The 25,468-nt window shown below is 39.1% G+C and overlaps 1 protein-coding gene across 1 annotated transcript in view; it reads left to right on the forward strand.

Annotated features, from left to right (window-relative positions):
- The window catches only part of CHRNA4 (cholinergic receptor nicotinic alpha 4 subunit), a 57,846-nt gene that overhangs the window by 22,115 nt on the left and 10,263 nt on the right, over positions 1–25,468 (forward strand). The window contains exon 5 of the mRNA XM_043982180.1: positions 23,001–24,381. Within this exon, the coding sequence (XP_043838115.1) occupies positions 23,001–24,381 (1,381 nt within the window). The remainder of the gene's footprint in view (positions 1–23,000; positions 24,382–25,468) is intronic.

A 25,468-nucleotide genomic window follows, 5' to 3' on the forward strand; every position in this document is an offset into this window, starting at 1 on the left:
TCTATTTTATCTTTTGTAATTGCCTCCATCTCTCATTTGGTTATGAATACATCTCTTACCCATAGCAATAAGAGGTTATATGATCTATTTCTTTTTAATTTTTATAACATTATCTTTAATATTAAGGTCCTATATACATTTAGAATATATTATAGAATGTGGTATCTTAGGTCTAAGCCTTATTTCTGCTTTCAAGTTGTTCCAACAATTTTTATCAAATGAAGTTTTTTCCTAAGTGATTTGTACAGGGCAAACCAAAAGTCACAAAGGGGGTTCAATATTTAATAATTCCTTTATTTTTTGTTTTTAATTTACAACACAACAGCATCATATACAGCATATGTGGGAAATGAATTTATATTGCATATGAAAATCAAATCTCATAAATGGCAAAAAAGAAAAGATTATTTTCAAAAAGTTATCAAAACATCATAGCTTTTAGCTCACCGTGTATTTTCTACCCTGGATTATTGAGTTCTATTGTTTCTGACTCTCCCTTGTATTGTCTGTTCTATTAACATGTCTTTCTATTTTTAAACACATACCAGATTATTTTGATGATTGCTGTTTTATAATATAGTTTGAGGCCTGAAAGCACCATTCCCTTTTTGTCCCTATTTCTCATCATTTCCCTTGATATTCTGGTTCTTTTGTTTTCCAAATGAATTATGTTATTATTTGATCAAGTTCTACAAAATATCAATTTGGTTATTTGATTAGTATGACATTAAAAGTTTATATTAATATTGGTAATTTTTATTATATTGGCATGGCATGGCCATGAACTGAATATTCATCCAACTACTTAAAATGTTCTTTATTTGTTTAAGGAGCACATTGTAATTAAATCTATAAAAGTCTTTTGTGTCCTTTAGTAGGTTGATCTTCAGATATTTTATGCATTTTGTAGTTGTTTGGAATGGAATTTCTTTCCATTATTGCTTGTGATGTTTTGTTATGGTATAGAAATGCTTTTGATCTTTATGGATTTATTTTGTAGCTTGCAATTTAGCTGAAACTTTTGTCTCTATGTTTGCTAATTCTCTAGGATTTTCCAAATACATCATTATATCAGCAAAGATGGGTAGTTTTATCTTCTCTTTTCCTATCTTTATGCCTTTTAGTTCTTTTTCTTTTCTTAGTGCTGTTGCTAGCATTTCCAGACTATATCAAAGAATAGTAGAAAGAGCAGACATCCTTGTTTTGTTCTCATATTTATTGGTAAAGGTTCTAGCTTATGCCCACTGCATAATATGCTTGTTTTTGTTTTAGATATATACTGTTTGATATTTTTAAAGGTCCCTCTTTATCTATACATTGAAGGTTTTTAGCATAAGAGTATTGTACTTCGTCAAAACCTTTTTCTGCATCTACTGAGATAGTCGTGTGGTTTTAGACATTCTGGTTTTTAATATGATTAATTATGTTGATTTGGGCAGCTAGGTGGTGCAATGGATAGAGTGCCAGGCCTGGAGTCAGAAAGACTCCTCTTCCTGAGTTCAAATCCAGCCTCAGACACTTACTAGCTGTGTGACCCCAAGCAAATCACTTAGACCTGTTTGCCTCAGTTTCCTTGACTCTAAAATGATCTGGAGAAGGGAATAACAAACCACTTCTATATCCTTGCCAAGAAAGCCCCAGAAGGGTACATGAAGAGTTGGACTTGACTGAAAAATGACTAAATAACAACAATAAATTATGTTGATTGTTTTCCTAATGTTTAATCATTCTTGCATTTGTTATAAATTCTACTTGGTCATAATGAATTATTTCTTGGATAAATTGCTGTATTCTGTTTTTCCCCCCAAATGATGATTTTCCTCCTTTTCTGTTACACAGTATTATGTTCCTTCAGTTACTTTAATCTTTTTTTTTTGAGGTGTCCCTTTTCCTTTTAGCTTTCTTCTCATCCTCGATCCCCTCTTCTTGTTTGTTATACCTTTCCCTTTAAGGCTTTGTTTTAGTTCTTTTATTCCTCTCTTGATCTGGTTATATGTTTCTTCCTTCTCTTTTATCATCTGTTAGACAAGTAGATTCCCCTTTCCCCTTTCGTCTGCCCCAAGTGATTTTCTAATGCTCAGAACTGGCCCCAGATGACTGCTGTGTTCTTTCCTTCAGGCTTAGTGGAAGACTATAGAGGCCTTCCCCCACTACCCAACACACAAACAGAGTGTCCTGTTTCGTTCCTTCTGTTCCTCAGTTCTGTGGCTCAGCACCAGCTGTTCAGAGCTTTGAAGTACTGGTGCTATAGAGTTGTGGCCTCCAGCAAACTTTCTCCTGAAGATCTGTTGTCTGATACACTGGTTATCTGCCACTGCTCAAGCAAACTTCTGCAGTCTAGAGTTGGGGTCTCCTTGTCATTGGGGGTGGAGGGGAAGACTAGAGTGTAGGGATGATTTTTGTTGTGAGCCTGTGTCTTGGGTCATTGGGTCTGCTAATGCAGCTAGGATCACTGGAAACTATGTCCTGTGAAGATTGAAGGAAGAAAATGTGGCTAAAGTGGAGAAAATTTAGGGAAGTTGTGGTAGGGATCTTCAAAAATTTGAAGGGTTGTCATGTGGAAGAGTGAGTAAACTTGTTCTCCATGGCTCCAGAGGGCAGAACTAGGAACAATGTGTGAAAGTCACAGTGGCAAGATTTAAGACTCCATCTTTAAAAAAAAACAACAACTTCCTAACAGCTTGTTATTGGCAAAGTATTTTTTTTACATTGTATCAACCAACAAACATTTATTGTGTCTACTCTTGCATTGTGCTAGGCATCGCTAAGACAAAAATGAAACCCTGTGCCTTTAAGAATTTGCATTCTATCCAGAGACCCATATGGACTTCTATAAGTGTATATTTAATATATATAATTTAAATATAATGTAATTTCAAATGGTGTAACACTAGAAGCTAGAGGAAGATTGGAAAGGTTTCATGTAGAAATTGAATTGCTGTTCAAACCTTGCATGTACTTTTTCAGAGAACCATAGGTCTAGAGCTGGAGGGCCCCCTCCTGCATTTTGCTGATGAGGAACCTTGGGCCCTGAAAGGTTAAATGGCTTGCCAGGGTCATATAGGTAGTGAGAAAGGTAGGATTTGAAACCAGGTCTTTGGATCCTCAATCCATTGTTCTTGTCCTTGTTCCATGCTGCTCCACTACAAATCTACAAGCAGAGACAGAATGACTGGTTGGTTATGTTCCAGAGAATATTTCTGTTCAGATATTAGTTATGTTAAACTAATTGAGTTCCTCCCCAAATCTGAAATTCTGTGATTCTTAGACACAAGTTGAAGGAAGGGACCTGAGCACAGAGAGATCTCCTTGGGAGGCAAGGGAAATACCTTGATGTGAACCTTTGGGGGACTTAATTTTAGGGTTACAGATATGATTTTTTTCTTTACAGTAGACCTACTCATCTGGAGATGTGGGGGTTTCCTAGCATCTTGCTAGGCCCTCATCCCCATCTTTGGAAACAGTGTGTGGTTGTTGTCTCAAGTTCATCCATGTCCATTTTATCTGATACCTCTCTGGTAGTCCTTTCTCTTGTCTCATAAATGGGAATTTTGTGCAAGATCATAGTCCCATATCTTCTCTTTTCTACCACTCTCTCTCTTTTTCTTTCCCAGTTGCAGTCCCTAAATCTTCTAGCAATTTGCTCCAGCATCCAACATGGGTCTGGAGTCATTGAGAAAAGATTCTAAAGCAAAAATAGGCCAAGGTCACTCCAAAGGGAAGCCTCTTTTGATTTTCCATCTTCTTCAATGGTAACTTTTCCCTACTTCCTTCTTGGTGGTTCCTTGGGAGAGCATTGGCCTTGGAGTTTGGGGCCAAGATTTGTTCAGCCAGGAATCTAAGATCTTCAATCTTTTTTGGAGCATCTTGTTTGGACACAGGTCAAAGACAGCTGAAGCCATTGTCTTTACCACACTAAACTCCTCATCAGTTTCTCTATCCATGGCTATTTCCTTCAGTCACTCTTGCAGTGTGAATCTCAGATGGGAAAGTCATGAAGGACTGTTAGTTACTAAGGGTCATTGGTCACTGAAGAATTAATAGCTTAGCTGTGGCCAAACCATCTTCATCTTGAGGTCATGCAAGATGATAGTTACTTGGAGGAATTGGGAGTGTTTACCCTGAAGAAGAGAAGACTCAAAGAGGACATGAGAGCTATTTTCCAGTATTTGAAAGGTTTGAGGATATAGCAAATGTTAAGAAAGTAGAGGGGGCAGCTAGGTGGCACAGTGGATAAAGCACTGGCCTTGGATTCAGGAGGACCTGAGTTCAAATCCGACCTCAGACACTTGAAACTTACTAGCTGTGTGACCCTGGGCAAGTCACTTAACCCCCATTGCCCCAGAAAAAAAAAAGAAGAAAGTAGAGATGTTAGATAGAAACTATTAATTTGGGTATTTATTGTGAAGGATAAGAGAGAGATAGAATGATAATTGGGAAGGCAGAATGACAAGTCACATTCCTTCTCTAAGCTTCTCATCTAAAATACAGGGAGCTCGACTGTATATTCTCTATGATTTGTTCTTGCTCTTACTTTATGTGAATTCAGGATTCTATAAAACTAATCCCTCATTGGAATCTAATTATTCTAACACACTCAGACTGGGAGAAACTGGAGCATATTTTGAAAACAGACAGATTATAACTACAGGAGAAATAAGGTTCCAAATAAATAAGAGAAGAGGTATGATTCCTAGATTAAGGCCCTAGAGGAGGCAGAAAAGATAGGATCAGGGACATAGGTAGAGTGATTATCCTTGGCAAGGATCCCAAGAAGAGTCAATGAGTTGATATTAGAGTGTGCTCCTAGTATCTGCCTATGGTCCTGTATTCAGAAATTTATGTTCAATATTCTTAAGCAGTGACATGAAGGTAGATGTGACATATTTACTAAATATGTAAGTGACATAAAACAATAATGGAGAGCTAGCATGTCGAGTAACAAATGGAATTCAATAAAACCTTGAGAAACTGATGCACCAGAATCATAAAATGAATATACAAAATAGGCATATATATATACTATAACCTATACATGGATTTTAAGAACATGCATATACACACACGCAACTCTTCAAGACAGGCAAAGTTGTAGCTAGATAAACAATTAAAAAAAAGAAATCTGAGGTCTAATAAACTACAAGCTCAATATCAATCAACACTGTTGAATGGCAGCAAAAAAAAAGGAATGCGATTTAAGGCAGCATTAAGGGACACATAGTGTCAGAGTCAGTACACATTTATTTGTTGTTGTTGTTGTTCAGTTGTGTCTGACTCTTTGTGACCCTGTTTGGGGTTTTCTTGGCAAAGGTATTGGAGTGATTTGCCATTTCCTTCTCCAGTTCATTTTACAGATGAGAAACTGAGCCAGACAGAGTTAAATGAACTTGCCCAGGATCACACAGCTACTAAGTGTCTGAGGCCAGATTTGAATTCAGGTTTTCCAAACTCTGGGCCCAGCACTGTCCACTGAGCCACATGGCTACCCCATAAACATTTGTTAAGCATTTCTTGTGCTAAGAGATGAATAACAAAGACAAAAGACAGTACCTACTCTCAAGGAGCTTATAGTCTAATGGGATAGGCAATATACACAAGGAAGCAAGGATGTATGATAAGGTTCTGCAGCTGGGATATAAAATGATCTGAGGGGATGTGAGTTACACAGCTGATTTTATCTTACAGGATGAGAAGTTTTTGGTGATAATGAGCAGCTGAGTGGGAAATGATGAGGTGAATAGCCTGCATGTTCTTTTTAAATGGTGTCTGGAATGAGCAAGTCATAATCATATTGTACTTTGCCCTGGTCATATCATGCCTGGAGTATGTGCTTGGTTCCAGAAGCTGCATTTTAAAAACAACATTGACACAATGGAGAAAATCAAGAGGAAGGTGGTGAGGAAACTACAGACTATGTCGCACAAACATCAGTTGAAATACCTGAGGATGCTTAGCCTAGAGAAAAGAATGACAACAATTATGTACTAAAGGCTTATTATGTACAAAGAAAGCAATGTGCTATGTTGAGAATACATGAGGTGAGGGACAGGGGGCACATGATAGTTGTGTTCAAGTAATAATATAGTAAAAAGAATGTCGGATTTGAAGTCTGAGTTTGGATTTGAACCCTGGCTTTGCTGCTCATGACTTGTGTGACCTTCGGCAATTCAGTTCTTCTCTCTGTGCCTCAGTTTTCTCATCTGTAAAATGAGGGTCTTGGATGAGATTATCGTTAAAATTTCTTTGGATTATTCATCTAATATTTCTGTGGAATCTGTCATCCTACACACAGGTTCTTTTCCAGCCATTCCATCTTGCTTTACCTTTCACCTCTGACTAGGTCCTCAAGCTCCCATATGGGGGGCTCTGTTCTCCTGATTGATTAATTCATCTTATTTAACTGACCCAAGATCCCTTTACTACCTACTTGCCACCTTTCCCCTGGAAATAGTCATCAAATCTACATTGTTATTCCTGGAAAGGTCATGTCAATCAATTTCCCTGTGACTCCACTGACCATTCCAGTGACTTTCCAGAACAAAGCAACCTCTCTCTGGCAACCACTCACCTATATATGTAAAATGTAAGTTCCTGTGGAATATGGATGCTGATTGAACCATACTATTTCTTTTGTTTTTGGTGTTGTTGTTTTTCTTTTTTGAGGTTTTTCCTTTTTGCTCTGATTCTTCTCTTATAACATGACTAATGCAGAAATATGTTTAATGTTATTGTACATATATAACCTATATCAGATTACCTGTTGTCTTAGGGAGGGGGTGAGGAGGGGAGGGAGGGAGAAAAATTTGAAATTGGAAATCTTATAAAAACAAATGGTGAAAACTATCTCTACATGTAACTTGAAAATAATAGAATACATTTTTCCCCCTTTTTATGGGGCAATGAGGATTAAGTGACTTCCCCAGGGTCACACACCTAGTAAGTGTCAAGTGTCTGAGTCCAGATTTGAACTCAGGTCCTCCTGAATCCAGGGCCGGTTCTCTATACACTGTGCCACCTAGCTGCCCCAAAATACTTTTATTTAAAAAAAAAATAAAATGTAAGTTCCTTGAGGGCAGGGTTTGTCTTGGTTTTTGGTTTGGTATATCCCCATTACTTAGCTCAGTGTCTGACATATGATTAGCTCTTCAAAAATCCTTTCTCATTCATTCATTCATGAATGCATTCATTCAAAGAATCTGAATGGTTGTCACAAGAAAGAGGAACCATTCTGCTGAGTCAAAGAAAGCAGAATTGGGAGCAATGGGCAGAAGCTGCAGGGAAACAATTTTGGCTTTTTGTTTGTTTTTGTGGGGCAATGAGGGTTAAGTGACTTGCCCAGAATCACACAGCTATTAAGTGTCAAGTGTCTGAGGCCAGATTTGAACTCAGGTCCTCCTGAATCCAGGGCCAGTGCTTTATCCACTGTGCCACCTAGCTGCCCTGGATTTTGGCTTCTTATAAGAAAACTCTTAGATCTGTCTCAAAGTTTAATGGGAAACTTGAAGAGATAGTGAGTTCCTAATCCTCTCTCTGATTCTATCATCCCTGTCTATCTTCAGGAAGAGGCTGGATGATGACTTCTCATCAGTTTGTTCAGGGAGAATTCCTCTTTGTGTATGGAAGAGATGATCTGTGAGGTCCTTTTGAACTCTAACAACTGAATTAAGGCATCCTTCTTTCATCTTAGATTGGAGGGAAGATGTTTTGAGAAATGGAGAAGGCGAATTGAGGGAATGTCAGTTGGAGGGCTTCATACTTTTCTGTGAAGTAGGAGGCTGTCATGTGCACTGAGTATGAGGGTTGGTGGTGCTTTTAGGAGTCAGAAGAGAGAAGAAAATTATCTTCAACAAAAGTAGCAGGGAAGGTCCCATTAAAGAGCTGTACCTTTAGTTTAAAGTATATGAAATAATTTCATTCTGAGATTTCCTCCCATGATTTTCAACAGTCCAGAAGCAAGAGCAAAGAACTTGGGGGGATAGGTTGAAGATTGGGAGATAGAAAATTGTTTAATATTGGAGATGGGAAGAGAAAATAATCTAGGGTTTAGGCTAGTGAATAATTATAGTTGCAGATGATGGAATAAATCATGGCTGGGAATAGAGGTAATTTAAACTAATATGGGAGAAGGTAGATTAGGAGAATTAGGAAGGGTAAAAGGACCAGTAGCATATGCATGATGAAAACTTAAGAACCTTGCTTCCCTTAGAGACCAGTGGGTTTTTGTTTTGTTTTGTTTTGTTGTGGTTTGGCTTGGGGTTTTTTGGAGTCCAGAGTCAAGGCCAACCTAAACTGACATCAGTCTCAGTTTTCTCATCTGCCAAATGAGGATTATATTTAGTGTCCTACAAGCTACAGTGATGTTTTCTGCCAGTCAAGTGAAATAATTAAGCCAACAGAGTAAATCACCAAATATTTTATTAAGTTCCTACTGTGTTGAAAGCACAAAATTAAGTGCCAAGGAAGATGCAAAGTTTGGATAAGCTCTCTTGTGGAGCCTAAAGTCTAGTAGGAGTATGAGACTCTCACATGGATGGCTATAATACACAGTATTACATGTTAAGTATATAAGAAAGCTACAGAAAAGTGTTTTATGAGGTTTCAGATGGAAAGTGATTGTTATTGAAATGTGGGGTTGGGGAATGGGTGGAATGGGGTAGGATGGGAGTCCATAAAGATTTCCTGGAAGAAATGTATTTTGATTTGGCTTTTGGTTTCCACAACAAAGATGGGAAAGAAGGACACTACAGGAATTGAGAGTTGCCTGAACAGACAAGTAGACATGATAGCTCAATATATAATTAGGGGACAAAGAGCTATCTAGTTTGTCTGGAGTGTAGAGTTTGTGGAAGGGATTAATATGAAATAAATCTGGAAATAGGGTCATGAGAGTGTGTAGGAGGCTTTGAAGAGTTTAGACTTTACTTGGAAAGTAATAGAAAGTACTGAAGATTTCTAAACAAAAGGATAAGTAATATCATCAAATCTACATTTTAAAAAGAGTAAAGTATGATAGTAGTAGTATTAAGGATAAACTGTAGCAGTAGTGTGCTAGTAAATGTATTCCAAATGGCTCTCAAAAAATATGTGTGTGTGTGTGTGTGTATATATATATATATATATATATATACATACATACATACACCTGACACAATTAAGTTTTACCTACAGTATCAACATTTTCCCCATTATGTTCTTAAGTCTAGACAATCAATTAAACAACAAATCAAACCCTAATTTGTAAATTTTTAAAGTATAAATGCTCACTCTGGAAAATTAACCAATAGCTCTCTGTAGCCAATTTGAGCTGGCCCTAGCACACCCCTGACTATAAGGAAGAGAGTGAAAAGGGGAAGACCTATTGGAAGATGATTGTAAGAGTTCAGTTGGCTAGTAATGAGGAATAGTAATGGTGGCAGTGATAATACAGAGGGGGTGATGAATACAAAAGATGTTCTGGAAATGAAATTCCTAGAACCTGGTAATTTATTGAATGTGAAAGGTGAGAGGGATGAGTCACTGATAAATCCAGGGTTATCATGGAAGAATGGGTGAAAAGTGGTGCCACTGATAGAAATAGTAAAGACAGAAGTAGGACAGGCTCAGAGGGAGTCATAATGAGCTTAGTTTTAGAAACACTGAATTGGAGACACCAAGAGAACATCCTGGTGGAGATGTCCTATGGGCTGTAGATAGTCAGAAATGTGAGTCTAGAGCTTAGAACTGAGATCAGGAATGGGAATATAGATTTGGGGGTCATTTATATAGAAGTAGGAGTATGTGAGATTACCAAGGAAGTATAGAAAGAGAAGAGAAGAAAGCTAAAAGCAAATTCTAAGGGAACATCCTTCCTTAGATATATGAAAGTGCTTTGCAAAAGTTAAAACATGGGGCAGCTAGGTGGAGCAGTGGATAGAGCATTGGCCCTGGAGTCAGGAGTACCTGAGTTCAGGTCCGGCCTCAGACACTTAACACTAACTGTGTGACCCTGGGCAAGTCACTTAACCCCAATTGCCTCACTAAAAAAAAAAAAAAAGTTAAAACATGATATGGACCTACATTATTTTATTATGAGCATTATTTAGTCCTTCCCTATCACAGATGAGCATGTATAAGCTGATGAATATTATTCACTTCCTGGGAGCACAAGAGCTTGGTTTGGAGCTGAGGATTGCAGAACTAGATTTCAAAGCCAAAGTCTAACTCTTGACTGGGACGAAATCTTTGTTTCATGGACTCACTGCTTGAATTGATGTTGGATATCATCTAGCTCCTCATTTAACAGATGGATAAAGTCAAGTCAAGTCATCAAACATTTATGAAGCACATACTAAGTGTTGGAGATGCAAAGAAAGGCAAAAAAATTAGTCCTGGCCTCTGAGAACTCAAAACCTAATGGGGAGACAACTCACAAATGACTATGTACAAATAAGACAAATTGAGGATAATTTCAGAGAAAAGGTAATAGTCTAAATGAGGGAGGGAGGGGGAGAGAGAGAGAGAGAGAGAAGGGGGGAAGGGGGAGGGGGAGGGAGAGGGATATGCTCTAGTTTCTAGATTTCTAATTATATTGGGCTCCTGAGTTCAGAATTAGACTTGATATCAGGACCATAACCTATCTTACTTTGGAAATTATATTTTTATTAATGTAGTCAAACATTACATTGGTTCTTTTGGCTGATGCCAAATGAATGTATCTAACTATTAATTCATATTGAGCTTTCAGTCTATTAGAACTTTTAGGTTTAAATGTTTTTTCAGTTAATAAGCATTTATTTCTCTCCCTTCCAATACCCCTAATGAGAAAGGAAAAAGATGGAAAAACAAAACCTTTGTAACAAAAAGGCTTAGTCAAGTGAAACAAATTTCCACACTGGTCATATCCATGCATTGATCAGAGTTCTTAAGTCCTTCAAAATTGTTGTTGTTGTTTTACAATATTATTTTTACATATAGTATGAATAATTCTCCTGGTTCTATTCATTTCATTCTATATCACTTCATACAAGTCTTCCCATGATTCTCTGAAACCATCCATCTTGTCACTTCTTCTGGAACAATAGTATTCCATTATATTCATGTGCCATAATGTACCCAGTTCACAAAACTGCTTCTAACATGTCACCCTATGTTCCCTATTTGTGTAGTAGAGGGTTTTTTTTGGTTTTTGGTTTTTTTTGGGGGGGTGCAATGAATGACTTGCCCAAGGTCACACAGCTAGTAAGTGTCAAGTGTCTGAGGTCAGATTTGAACTCAGGTCCTCCTGAACTCAGGGCTGGTGCTTCATCCACTGCACCACCTAGCTGCCCCCTGTAGTAGAGTTTTAAAAACACCTAAATGCAAGATATATGCAAGATATTACATTTGCTTTTGTTAGCTTTAATCTTTAAAGAACTTTTTGAATCCCAATGATTTCATCCAATGTATTCAACATCCCACCCATCTTTGCATTATCCACCAATCTAAAAATGATACTACACCATCTATTCATCCAATTTAGGAAAATGTTTTACAGAATACATCCAAGCTCAAAGGTCCTTAGCACTCCATTAGAAAATTCCCTTCTAGGTGACATAGATCCATTAACTACCATTTTTAAAAAATGTTTGTTCATTCAGAATTCTGAAGCCACCCAATTATACTATTAGATGTAGTTTATATCTCTTCATTTTCTCCACAAGGACACTATGAGACATTCATCAAATGTCTTACAGAAACCCAGGCATATTATGTCTATGCTCTTACCTTGATCAGATAACTAGGTGGGGAAAGTCCCTGTAAAAAGGGAAAATAAAGTTAATCTGGTGTGACAGTTTATAATGATTGTTCCTTCTCTAAATGGTTATAAACCTTTTCTTTAACAATGTACTCCAGAGTTCTACTCTGTATATGTGTTTTCTCTCTTTTTATTTCTTTTTGCCTTCCTCTCTTCCTCCTTTCTTCTGTTTCATTATCTAATCCAGTCCAATAAGCATTTATTAATTATCTGTTCTGTGCAAGGCACTGTGCTAGGTTTTAGGGATACAAATAAAAGTAAATAATCCTTTCCTGCAAACAATATACATTCTACTCATCATTCTTGTGATACTTTGGATTAGAGCAGCTTTTCTGAGCTTCAGATACATGATGTCCATGGCATTACTTTGACTTACCATTTTAATAGTCCTATCCAAGAAAGGTAATGTCATTCATCTGGAAGGACAGGATAAGAAGATTAGAGATTTAGAAGTGGAATAAACCTTGCAAGGGGTTGGAGTGTTCAACCACCTCATATTACAGATGAGGAAACTGAGACCAAGATAGATTCAATTCAACATAGCAACAGACTTAGAATTTAATCCTGAATTCTCTGATTGCAAATACTTTTCTCTAACCCATACTGATGAACCTATGCTGGTTCTTAGTGATCCTCCTTTTCTTTCTTATAAGGAGGGTTCACAAACCATACCTTAGACAATCCATTCCAGAATATTAACACGAATCAATATCAAGCTTGGGAGCCTATAATTTGAAGAATCCACCTCCTTCCCCTTTTGGAAAACTGTAATATAGTTACCCTGTCTCCAGCTCTGTGGTACCATTCCCCTTCTCTAGATTTTTTCAGAAATCAGTGACAGTCGTTCATTTTCCAATTCTTTCAGTATCCTGGATATGGTTCATCAGGACTCCTTGGTTTTCAGTCTTTGAGGGAATTAAGTAATAATTAAGTGATCTCTTACTATCTTCTATTTTGCCTTGTTATTTGGTTCTTTATTGGCCATTTTTGTTCTTCCCTTCCCATTCCAAAGATAACTCTTATAAAGAGAAAGAGAAAATAAAGAAAACAGAAGGAAAGAAGGGGTTTAATTCCTTTTTTTCTAGCATCTGTTATCATTTTCCCATTAGGGGGCCATAGATTTAGATCTGGAAGGGACGTGAAGTCATTTTTTCAAATGTCCTCATTTTTACAGAAGAGGAAACTGTAAATTAGAAAAATAAAATTATTTGCTCAAGATCACACAAAAGTGGTTAAATAACTGAGTCAGGATTAGAACCCATGTCCCTGCCTCCACAACCACGGTTTTTTTCTACTGCATCAGACATCATCTCAAACTTCAGACCCCTACAAAGTGGGGGATCTTATCTCTTCCTTGATCTCCCCATGCCTCCATCTTCCTTCATCAGTGAATAGGGGGAGTGAGTTATTGGAGAGGTGCAAAAGAAAGGGTTGGGGAGGGAGAAGGCACATCTTTACAGACTTTCAGTCTTAATGCTCTCTGTGAATATATCTGCCTTGGACAACTTTCAGCAGCATCAGAAAGATGAATGCTGAATTTAGAGTTAGAAAGACTGGAATCTGTATCTCAGCTCAGACATTTTCAAACTGTGTGACCTTGGGTAAGTCTCTAGCATAGGCTAGTTCCCTATTCACTCCACAGATTGAGCTACCTGGGCCTGCATCCTATGCCCGTCTAAGAGTCAATTAATCAACCAACAGGCATTTTATTAAGTTCTTACTATGTGCAGTGTGGTGTTGTGGATACAGACCTGGGTTTGGATTCAGAAAGATCTGGGTTCAAGAGGCACATGCAAGCATATACTGACCCCAGGCAAGTCAATCTCTCAATGCTCTAGGCAAATCTCTAGGACAATTTATAAATTGTAGTTAAGGTGATCACTTGCATTTGTAGTTTCCTCACTTAAGAGTTCCCTATACCAGTGAAATCACAGGTCCAGTTCATATTCCTCTGAACTAAGGGAAGTGCTGGCACTGAGATAAGTGCTAGTGATACAAAGGAAAATAAACCTGCCTTTAAGGACTTTACATTGTAATAAGGGAGGTAACATTTGCATAAATAGGTAGCTACAGGATACATACAGAGTAGTACAAGGTTTCCATCCAGGCCAAGCTAATTAGGCAAAATTTGACCAAAATTAGGGTTCAGTCCAGAGGAATCCTAATTTCCAAGGCTCCTCTGATTGCTCTGATAGCCTTCCTCAGAGCCCTGAAGGCTCTCTTGTTCACATTCATTACTTTGGAAGGAATTAATTCATTTAATAAATATTTAATAAATTACTTACTGGATGCAGAGTATTTCATTAAATGCTGGGAGGAATACCAAGTTTTTAGCTATTATAAGATGAAGTCTTTACCCTTATGGAGCTTACAATTTGGTAGGTGGATAAAACACACACACATATGCATATTTATACCCAAATGCATATACACATATACATATATGTATATATCTATATATTTAATAGACACACTATATGTATACAGATACATGTGTGTGCTTATATATATATATATAGCATTAGAAGTATAATATAGATGGGTACAAGCTAAGTATGATATGAAAAGAGGGGGGAAGGGACTCATCACTGATTGGGGTAATTGTAAAGGAATATTGTCTACCAGACCCACCCACTGGGCAATATGCAGAAGGCTACTGATTCTTAATCATTTGCAATGCTGAATGCAGTTGTGAACATATTATTATGTGAATGAATGATGTTATTAGGCCTCTGAGAGTTCATAAAATAAAGTTCTTCAGTCCATCTTTTTTTTTTTTTTTGGTGGGGCAATGGGGGTTAAGTGACTTGCCCAGGGTCACACAGCTAGTAAGTGTCAAGTATCTGAGGCCGGATTTGAATTCTGGTATTCCTGAATCTAGGGCCGGTGCTTTAACCACTGTGCCATCTAGCTGCCCCAGTCCATCTTTTAAAGAAAGAGAAATCCCTATAAAGTGAGCAGATTGTACTAGACTTTCTCCAGTGTCCTTTCTGGGTCTATGGTCCTCAGAAGTCCTGGATTTCTTCTGGGGAGTTGACTGAGAGGACGGTCAATAGACTAGAGTGAAGGAGTGGGATATCTATGAATTTGGACAGGGCTCCATACATTCAGAACACTTCCAACCTCCAGCCACTCAGCATCCCCTATGGGCCCAAGCAACGATGACATTGTGCCATCTAGAGTGAGGAACTGGTACCTTTATTTGAGATTCCCTCTCAGGTTTGCTGAAAACCGAGCTGTAACTAGATTGTATCTACTGCATCTCTGATGTTTGCATAATAAAAGCCAGGTCATTACTAGGTAGTGGATGTTGGCCAAGAAAAGGCAGCATACATGCAAACAGGACCACATTTGTGATGCCAAAGGAGGTCACCTGCCAGGCATTGCTCCCTGGTAGGTTTGTGGAGCTGCTGGCATCCTCTGCTCAGCTGGTTTAGCAGTCGGTCATTGGTGGTTGGCACCAGGTATGCTCTGCTGGCCATGAGATTGTGGAGCCCCTCTCTGCATCTAGCTTCTGGCTTCAGGAACTGGACTTAGTTGAGGTGCTGCTTACCTGTGATTCACAGAAGTGATTTCTGCCATGGCTCTTTTAGTTTAAAATCCGAAGACCTTTTCTGTTATGTTTTGTTTTTTGTTTTTTAGCAGACAGAAACTTATTATATATGCAGTCAATGGACTGGGGGCAGGGGAAAAATTCCAACAATCTTCACTGATTTCCCTCCTCCCACAGGAAAGTCTATGAGAATGGGCATTTCCTCTCCAGAAGGAAACTCCTTATCTCAGGCCAAGTTCTTTAACCAATCAATCAATCAATCAATCAAGTGCTTGCTAGGCACTAGGAATACAAGTACAAGGAATTTACTTTCATGGGGCAGGCAAGTACATATATAAACATATACAGCATAAATATAAAATTGTTATTGTTCAGTCATTTTTCAGTTATGTCTGACTCTTTGTGACCCCATTTGGTATTTTCTTGGCAAAGATTCTGGAATGGTTTGCCATTCCCTTCTCCAGCTTATTTTGCAGATAAGGAAACAGAGGCAAACAGGGTTCAGTGACTTGCCCAGAGTCACACAGTCTTCCTGACTCCAGTTCTGGCACTTTATCCACTGGGCCACCCAGCTGCCCTAAATAAAAAGTGATTAAATACAAAGTAATTTGAGAGGGAAGGCATTAGCAGCTCGGGAGATCAGGAAAGAAGATGGTAGAAGATGATGTTGAAGTTGTATCTTAAACAGAGTTCAGGATGGGATATAATATCTGATTAGGCTTCCAGGTTAAGTTGGGGTCAGGTTGCATAGGGTTTTGTTTTGGTTTTTGGTTTTTTTACATATAAGGTATTTTATTTTTCCCGTTACATGTAAAGATAGTTCTCAACTTTTGTTTATACAAGCTTTACAATTTCAGATTTTTCTCCCTCCCTCCCCTCCCTTCCCCCTCCCCTAGACAGCAGGTAATTTGATATAGGTTATATCTATATATCTATATATCATATACATATACATATAGATATATATACACATATATATACACATAATAACATTAATCCTATTTCTGCATTAATCCTGTTACAAGAGAAAAAATCAGAGCAGTGATGCAAAACCTCAAAATAGAAAAAAAAACACAACAGCACCCAAAACAAAAGAAATAGTATGGTTCAATCAGCATCTATACTCCACAGTTCTTTTTTTTTTCTTGGATTTGGAGATCCTCTTCTATCATGAGTTCCCTGGAACTCTTCTGTACCATTGCATTGGTGAGAAGAATATAGTCCATCACAGTAGGTCAACACTCAATGTTGATGATACTGTGTACAATGTTCTTCTGGTTCTGCTCATCTCACTCATCATCAGCTCATGTAAGACCCTCCAGGTTTCTCTGACTCCTCCTGCTCATCATTTCTTACAGCACAATAGTATTCCATTGTATTCATATACCACAACTTGTCCAGCTATTCCCCAATGGATGGGCACCCCCTCAACTTCCAATTCCTTGCTACCACGTAAAGAGCAGCTATAAATATTTTTGTACATGTGGGTCCCTTTCCCCCTTCCATGATTTCTTTGGGAAAAAGCCCTAAAAGTGGAATTGCTGGGTCAAAGGGTATGCACAGCTTTATCGCCCTTTGGGCATAATTCCAAATTGCTCTCCAGAATGGTTGGATCAGTTCACAGCTCCACCAACAATGCATTAGTGTTCCAATTTTCCCACAGCTTCTCCAACATTTATTATCTTCCTTTTTTGTCATTTTAGCCAATCTGATAGGTGTCAGGTGGTACCTCAGAGTTTTAATTTGCATCTCTCTAATCATTAGAGATTTGGAGCATTTTTTCATATGGGAATAGATTGCTTTGGTTTCTTCATCAGAAAACTGCCTGTTCATATCTTTTGACCATTTCTCAATTGGGGAATGACTTGTATTCTTATAAATTTGATTTAATTCCCTATATATTTTAGAGATGAGGCCTTTATCAGAAGTACTGGCCTCAAAAATTGTTTCCCAGCTTTCTGTCTCCCTTCTAATTTTGGATGCATTGCTTCTGTTTGTACAAAAATTTTTAAATTTAATATAATCAAAATCATCCATTTTGCATTTTATAATATACTCTATCTCTTGTTTGGTCAAAAACTGTTTTCCTTTCCAAAGGTCTGATAGGGCATAGGGTTTTAAAAGCTAAAAGTTTATATTTTTCCTAGAAGCAATAGGAAGCCAATGGAATTGGTTGGGTGGGGGAGTCACATGGTTACCCTTGCACTTTAGGAAAAATACATTGGCATCAGGGTATAGGATGGAATGAAGTTGGTAGAGAAGGGAGGAAGGCCAGTTAGGAGAATGTTGCAGTAATCTAGAGGAATTCTTTGACAGAACCAGAGTGATTCTAGCTAAATACTGCCCCATCCCCAGACTTACATCCATCTTTTCATCAGCATTGTGCAGTAGAAATCATGCTACATTTGAAATCAGAGAACCTGAGTTTCAATCCCTACTCTGCCACTTGCTGTGTGATCTTAGGTAAGTCACTTGAACTTTCTAGGTCTAGAGATTTAGTCTGAGATAACCTCTATGACCCTATTCAAGCTTTAAATGTATTGTCCTTTTCCCTGAACCACATGGTCACCAAAGGCTGCCTCTTTCTCCTAGGTTTTACTCTATGTAACTCATGGCATAGTATCTACATGGTAAATGGTTTTCAGTTAACACTAGAGGCTTTCCCCCCCAGCAAACTTCCAAGGGCTCTTGGGTTTGAAGACCCTCAATTTCTCTATTCCAAAACTCTTTTGCTCTCTCATTCAAAAGAGTGCGAGGAGGAAAAGAGACATTAAAACAAAACTAGACCCAGGAGGCAAGGTCTTTGTTTTTCTCCAAGTAACTATATTCCTGGCCTTTCGTATGCCTATGTGGCCTGTAAACCTTTCTAGGCTTTCAGCCCAATCTCTATCTCTTAATGAAAAACCCAGCTGTTAGACACTTCATACTCTGGCAACACAGAAAGCTGGGGTATATAGATGGTCAGCTTGCCAAAGAAAGGCACTTTCTTATATTTAAGGCAGAGACCAACAGCTTGCTAGATTCAAATGGACTAGATCCTCAGAGTGCAGTGAGGACTAAAGCCTGAACAAAAATTGATGGAGCACTGTGGGAAGGCCTCTGAGAGAACACAGAAAGAATATGATTTGGTCCCTTCCCACAAGAGGCTCACAGTCTTCCTAAGGAGATGAGGCACACCTGAAATAATTAAAGAATAACACAAGATACCGTGTGATCCATTATCAGGCCCTGTGACTCCAAGCCACAGAATATCTGGCTGCAGGATGTTGCCTCGAGCAGTGCTTCTTAATTTTTTTCACTCATGACCCCTTTTCACCCAAGAAATTCTTACATGACCTCCTGTATATAGGTATATAAAATAGGTATACAAAACCTTTTACTGTTACCAAATTTTTCATGACTCCCACATTCAGTTAAGCCACCCCATGTGGGGCTGCAACCCACAGTTTAAGAAGCTGGAGCCTAGATAATCTTTACATCCACTATCAGCATCTACTGCTAGCTACACCACTTTTAATTACATCATAATCAATATCTCAACCTTCTGAGAAGCACACAGTTTAAAAGATATGTATAAAGCAGGTGTCAGTGGGAAAGGGGCAATCTACTGTCATATCAGGATTTTATCAAGTATAGCAATGTTGGGGCAGGTAGGTAGCACAGTGGATAAAGCACTAGCCCTGGATTCAGAAGGACCTGAGTTCAAATTCGGCCTCAGTCACTTGACACTTACTAGATGTATGACCCTGGGCAAGTCGCTTAAGCCTCGTTGCCCTGCAAAAAGCAAAAACAAACAAAAAGCCTTTAACTAGTGGGAAATTTAGCTGTGTGACCCTGGACAAGTCACTTAACCCTCATTGACCTGCAAAAAATACATACATACATACATACATATATAGTTACAATCTGAGCTGTCCAGGGGCCCACCCTTAATACCTAGGGTGCATAAACCTATTTTTAAAAATATATATTGAAAACTCTATTTCCGTATAATTATTTTCTTTTGCAACACTGTACTTTCTGTACTTCTATGCATTTTAAAACAGTATTCTTAGGAGGGATCAGTTGGTTCAAACAGACTACTGTGTATTTGACCATGATGCAAACTGTCTATGCAAAAATGGCCCCATAAATAAGACACAAGAACTTTGAATGGCCTCTTTTCTCTGCTGAGCCAGGTCCTGCTTCATTAGATTTCTGGTACACTGGATCACTGCAGTCTGGATTAGTTTATGCTGGAATATAACATGTTGGGTTGTCCTCAGTTGGATGACAACAGATATATTCCACACACAAGACAGGATCACGTCAGGTGATACTACATTAGATCGCATCACAGTGGATTATGTTTCACTGGCTCACCCCATACTTGGATCAATTTGTAGTGTACTTAACATTGCGAAAGGTCAGACATTTTTCCTTGATCCCTCATTAAAGTCCATTAAGTGGACCTGCCAAAGAAACAACTTAGTTTTAGTTTTGTCTGTCTGTCTGTCTGTTTGTTTGTTTAATTTGGTGACTGAATAGAAACAAAAACTCATCTGACTTTTTATAGTCAAGCAAGAAAAGGGGGTGGTAACAATGGACCAGATCCAATGGTATGCTGGTAAATGTTGAACTGGCTGGTTGAGGGAGGGGACCTTGTATAGATGACAGACTTTAAAATTTAATACTGATTACTAACATTTTCTCCATTGCTCTTTTAAATCTAAACAAACAACAAAACAATAAACCAAGTCAAATAAACTAAGTCTTGATTTTTAGCATTTGCTGATTTCTGAAGTATAGATAGATGCTCACAATGGAAATTTAACTCCCAGCTCAATTTGAGTTAGCTCCAGCACAACCATGACTATATCTCACTAGTGTATGTCTTCAGGTATCAGTTAGGCATTATAGGTTAAAGGGAGCTATCTTCTGGGAAGGATCTGGTTCCTTTTTGGGTGGGTCTCTACTTCTATGCTTGTCTCAAGTGGGGCCCCCTGGAGGCCAGGTGCATCTAATTCAGCCTCTATGCTTTATATACATACAGACTGGCCTCAGCACAATCTTCAATCAGGCTGATTGGGAGGCTAAGGGTAGAAACTAGAGGTTGCTGGAGACTCTAGTCCCATTATGCAGAGACCTGCCTTGTCTAACAGTAGTAGCACCTAATAACTGCTTTGTATTTCCTTCACTGTCCGGTGAATATAGATTAGATATAGAATCGACTTGGCAAGAGGAGCTGAGAATCCAGAACCTAGAGTGGGGATCCTGCTCTGAAGATGGCAAGTCCCAGAGCTAAAATTCTTTCTGGTCTCAAGGTTTAGACTATTGGTGTTCCTGAAAGTATCTAGCAGTACCATAGGTCTAGATGTCAGTAGAGCTGAGTTCAATGATAAATATAATCAGTGAAGGACCCTGGCATGACAGAAATTTATTACAGAATAGAGAAAGGGGATCAAAACTAGACTTGTGATTTTACCGGAATAGGGAATTCCTGGATAAGGAAATTCCTTTTACAGATGCAGGTCAGTACCTACTCTGAAACTTATGCTCAGAGATTTATTTGCTTAGACTGAGGTGTCAAACTCATAGGCCACAAGCAAAACTCTCAAGTGTTGTAGCAAGCACATTAAAATGTAAATGGGGGAGGGGGCAATTAAGTGGCATAATGGATAGAGGACTGTCCCTGGAATCAGAAGAACCTGAGTTCAAATCTGACCTCAGACACTTACTAGTTGTGTGACCCTGGGCAAATCAGTTAATCCCATTGCTTCCCAAAACAATACCTTCCCCAAATATAACTGGGAAATGTTATAAAATATTTTAGATACAATACATAATGTTAATTTGTAGTTTTCTAAGTCAATACGTGGTCCTCAGTGATTCGTTTTTATTTGAGTTTGACACCACTGGCCTGGATCACTGATCCCTTGGAGAGGGAAATGGCAAACCACTCCAGTATCTTTGCCAAGAAAACCCCATAGACAGAGGTCCATGGGGTCACAAAAAGTTGGACAGCCTGAACAACAATGGCTGACCTGGAACACTGAGAGAGAGGTTAATTGACTTGCATAAAGTCAGCATGGATAAGAGGTGGGGCTTGAATGCCAGTCTTCCTAGCTTCAAGGCCATCTCTCTATCCACTACAGTGTAAAAAGAGGTGTCAGACAAGAAGCCCATTGGCTGCAAGCCAGCAACACTCCCTTGTGCTGCCAGGACCAGATTAAAATATAATTGGGAAATATTTAACAAAATAAATAAACATAGACAACATTACATTTTCAGACTAAGTCCATATGCCACCCACAGGGACCCTTATGTATGGTTGATGAATTAGTGGCTCCAGTTCTATGTGAATCTGACACCACTATGTCATGTGGTCTGTCCCATTATAGAATAACAGAGACATTTTTCCATTGTGGGCCCTGGCTGGCTATAAAATGGCAACTGAATTTTATCTTTGCTGATGCTTCAGTTTTGAAATTAAGTTATCCATGAGAGGCATTCTGGTGTGTTGAGGTCAGAAGACCTAGGTTCAAATCCTGTCTCTTATTGGCTGCAGGACTTTGAACAAATCACCAAGCTCTGGAATCTCAGCTTCCTCATTTTAATAACATTTATAAAACTTGTGCACCAAGCTCACTGGGTTGATATAAGGAAAGTGTTTTTTTTTTTAGTTTTAATTCCTACATGAATGTCATGTTATCTATGTATCATAGCCAGTATCATGTTATCCAATTCTTATAATAACTGGGATATACTCTATTTGGAGAGATAGCTGTAGACTGGAAAGTTAGGGTGTTCTACAAGAAAGAGGATTGGAATCTTGAGACCTGGGTTCTACTTCCTAGTCATTGCTACAGGCTGATTTTGTGGCCTTGGGCAAGTAACCTAACCACCCTTAAGTCTCAGCTTTCCCATCTAAAAAATCAGGCTAGGGATAGCCTTGCTTCTCTCGCAGGGATACTGTGAAGTTCAAACTGGATAAAACGCTTTGAAAAGCACAAAGCTATGTCCCACTATCACACCAATGATAACAATAGTAATTCAGAAATTTGAAATGAAATGGAATAAATAATTTTCAAAACAGACCCAGTATACAAAATCAAAATAATCTGAGAACAGGCTGAGCTCCATATCATCCCCATCATCCTGTCTGCTATAGGAGTTGTACCATGGATTCCTTCAGTGTGCCTACAGAAGAGGAATTTATATCCTGATTCTTTTATTCGCCGACCCCAAAAAGCAGTTATTTTAGCTTTCTGTGCAGCTGTCCACAGAACATTAAATATGAAAGAATAATAATAGTATTGACTTTATCCAGGACTAGTTTTATTTGAATTACTTTGAACAAGGTGAGAATAATTTTTCTATAATAATAATAAAAACTGATATTTATGAAGTATTTAATGTTTGAAGAGTGCCTTATATACATTATACCATTTGAGCCTCACAATCTTGTAGGGCAAGTACTGTTGATATTATTGTTATTGTTGTTGTTGTTGTTGTTATTGCAAAGAATTACACTTGTGTAATTATGCCTATATTTATACTCATATAGGATGTGTTTTCTCTCTAACCTAGAACTGAGGAAGGAATTGCGATTTGACTGGCCAGAGGGTGCCAGTACTCATAGTGATACCAACAGTCCTAATGTTCTTATTGGCTTCTCATCTTTTTCTACCCTAGTGCAGATGGTGATTTTGCAGTGACTCACCTGACCAAAGCCCACCTCTTTTATGATGGGAGGATCAAATGGACACCCCCAGCCATCTATAAGAGCTCCTGCAGCATTGATGTCACCTTCTTCCCTTTTGACCAGCAAAATTGTACCATGAAGTTTGGTTCCTGGACCTATGACAAGGCAAAGATTGACTTGGTGAGCATGCACAGCCACGTGGACCAGTTGGACTATTGGGAGAGTGGCGAATGGGTGATCATCAATGCTGTCGGAAACTATAACATTAAGAAGTATGAGTGCTGTACAGAAATTTACCCAGACATTACCTACTCCTTCATCATCCGCAGGCTCCCCCTGTTTTACACCATCAACCTCATCATCCCCTGCCTTCTTATTTCCTGCTTGACTGTCTTGGTTTTCTACCTGCCATCAGATTGTGGAGAGAAGATCACATTGTGCATTTCTGTGCTGTTATCCTTGACTGTGTTCCTACTCCTCATCACTGAGATCATTCCATCCACATCCTTGGTCATCCCTCTGATTGGGGAGTACCTGCTTTTCACCATGATCTTTGTGACACTGTCCATCATCATCACTGTCTTCGTACTCAATGTCCACCATCGCTCACCTCGCACACACACCATGCCTGCATGGGTCCGAAGGGTGTTCCTGGATATCATCCCCCGCTTACTCTTCATGAAACGTCCTGGTGTGGTGAAGGACAACTGCCGGAAGCTGGTTGAGTCCATGCACAAACTTGCAGGAGGTCCAAGGTTCTGGCCACAGCCAGAGCCCAACTTTGTTACTTCATCTTCCATCAGCCCCCAGAGTCCAGACCGGTCACCCGCAGCTTCTTTCTGTGTCCACTTGGAGGATCCAGTCAAACCCCAGCCTGTCTGCAAGTCTCCCTCAGGTCAGTATACTGTGCTGCAGCATGCTGAACCTGGGAAGCCTAGTCCCTGCTCTTCACCCACTCCCCAACCTCCTCTGAATAATACCCATCCCTCTGGCTTCTCCAAAGTCAGATCTCTAAGCGTTCAGCAAATGTATAGCTCCAGCAAAGCTGAGGAAGGAGGCATCCGCTGCAGGTCAAGGAGCATTCAGTATTGCTCTCTCCAAGAAGACTCTTCCCAGGCAAACAATGGACAGTCTGCCAGCTCCCCAGCCTCTTTGAGGAGCCACAAAGATGAAGTCCAACCCGAGGAGAAGCCCTCCCCATGCAAGTGTAAATGCAAGAAGGCCAAGGCTGCACCTATTTCAGATCCAGTGACCAAACCCCACAGCACCAAAGAACAGCCTGCCCTGCCCATGTCACCAGCCTTGAAGCTTGCAGTAGAAGGAGTGCAGTACATTGCAGACCATTTGAAGGCGGAAGACACGGATTTTTCGGTAAGTCATTCAGTCAGTCGATCAACCAACAAGAGTTTATTAAGTCCAATCTATAGCGGGTATCAGAAATCAAAGTTCACACTGGGATAAGTTCCTAAGTAAATATGATATGCAGACTGCTTTTTATTTTCCTCTCTGATTACAGGTAAGGATAGCATGGATGAGTCAAAAAGACAGTAGCTAATCCCTAAATCATGTACACAAACTTTTGAAATGTAGGGGGCAGCTAGGTGGCGTAGTGGATAAAGCACCGAACCTGGATTCAGGAGGACCTGAGTTCAAATCCAGCCTCAGACATTTGACACTTACTAGCTGTGTGACCCTAGGCAAGTCACTTAACCCTCATTGCCCCACAAAAACAAAACAAACAAAAAAAGAAATGTATTGAATGATTTGTGTGTGTGTTTGCTATAGATTTAATTTCATCCCCACTTCCTTCCCATGTCCAATTAATTTTAAATGAGTCTGATTTTCTTCAGTTCACATGGTGGGAGGGAGAGGGTCCTGAAGAGGTCTGGGGTAGGCCTTCTGCACTTGTGTTGGGGTCAGAGAAAAGTCAGAGTAGGATTTAACTTGTATGACAGCTAACCTACCCACATACAGCCAAGAACCAGCTACATACAACTGCTCTTCATATTTGTGACTGATGTCAATCCCAGAACAATAATCAGAGTATGAAAGGGGGGTGACTGAAGGTCAAAGAATGAGAATGACCCTGGGTCTGTCATGTATTACCTATGAAAAATTGGGCAAGATAAAAAGGAAAATTGTCAGTCAGTTATCCAATCTGGGTTTGCAAATCCCTAAGAAGAATCTTCTGGACAAAACACTTTTCCCAGATCAAAGGAAGGGAGGAGGGAAAGAAACTGGCATTTATAAAGGACCTACTATGTACCAGGAACTATGCTCAATACTTTGTAAATATTATCTCATTTGAACCTCACAACAACACTGGGAGGTAGATACTATTCTGAACTCCATTTTACAGTTGAAGGAACTAAGGCAGACAAAGGTTAAGTGGCCTGCCCAAGGTTATACAGTTAGTATCTGAAATTGGATGTAAACTCAGGCCTTCCTGATTCCAGGC

Source organism: Dromiciops gliroides, chromosome 2 (assembly GCF_019393635.1).
Source record: "Dromiciops gliroides isolate mDroGli1 chromosome 2, mDroGli1.pri, whole genome shotgun sequence".
Classification (NCBI taxonomy): Eukaryota; Metazoa; Chordata; class Mammalia; order Microbiotheria; family Microbiotheriidae; genus Dromiciops; species Dromiciops gliroides.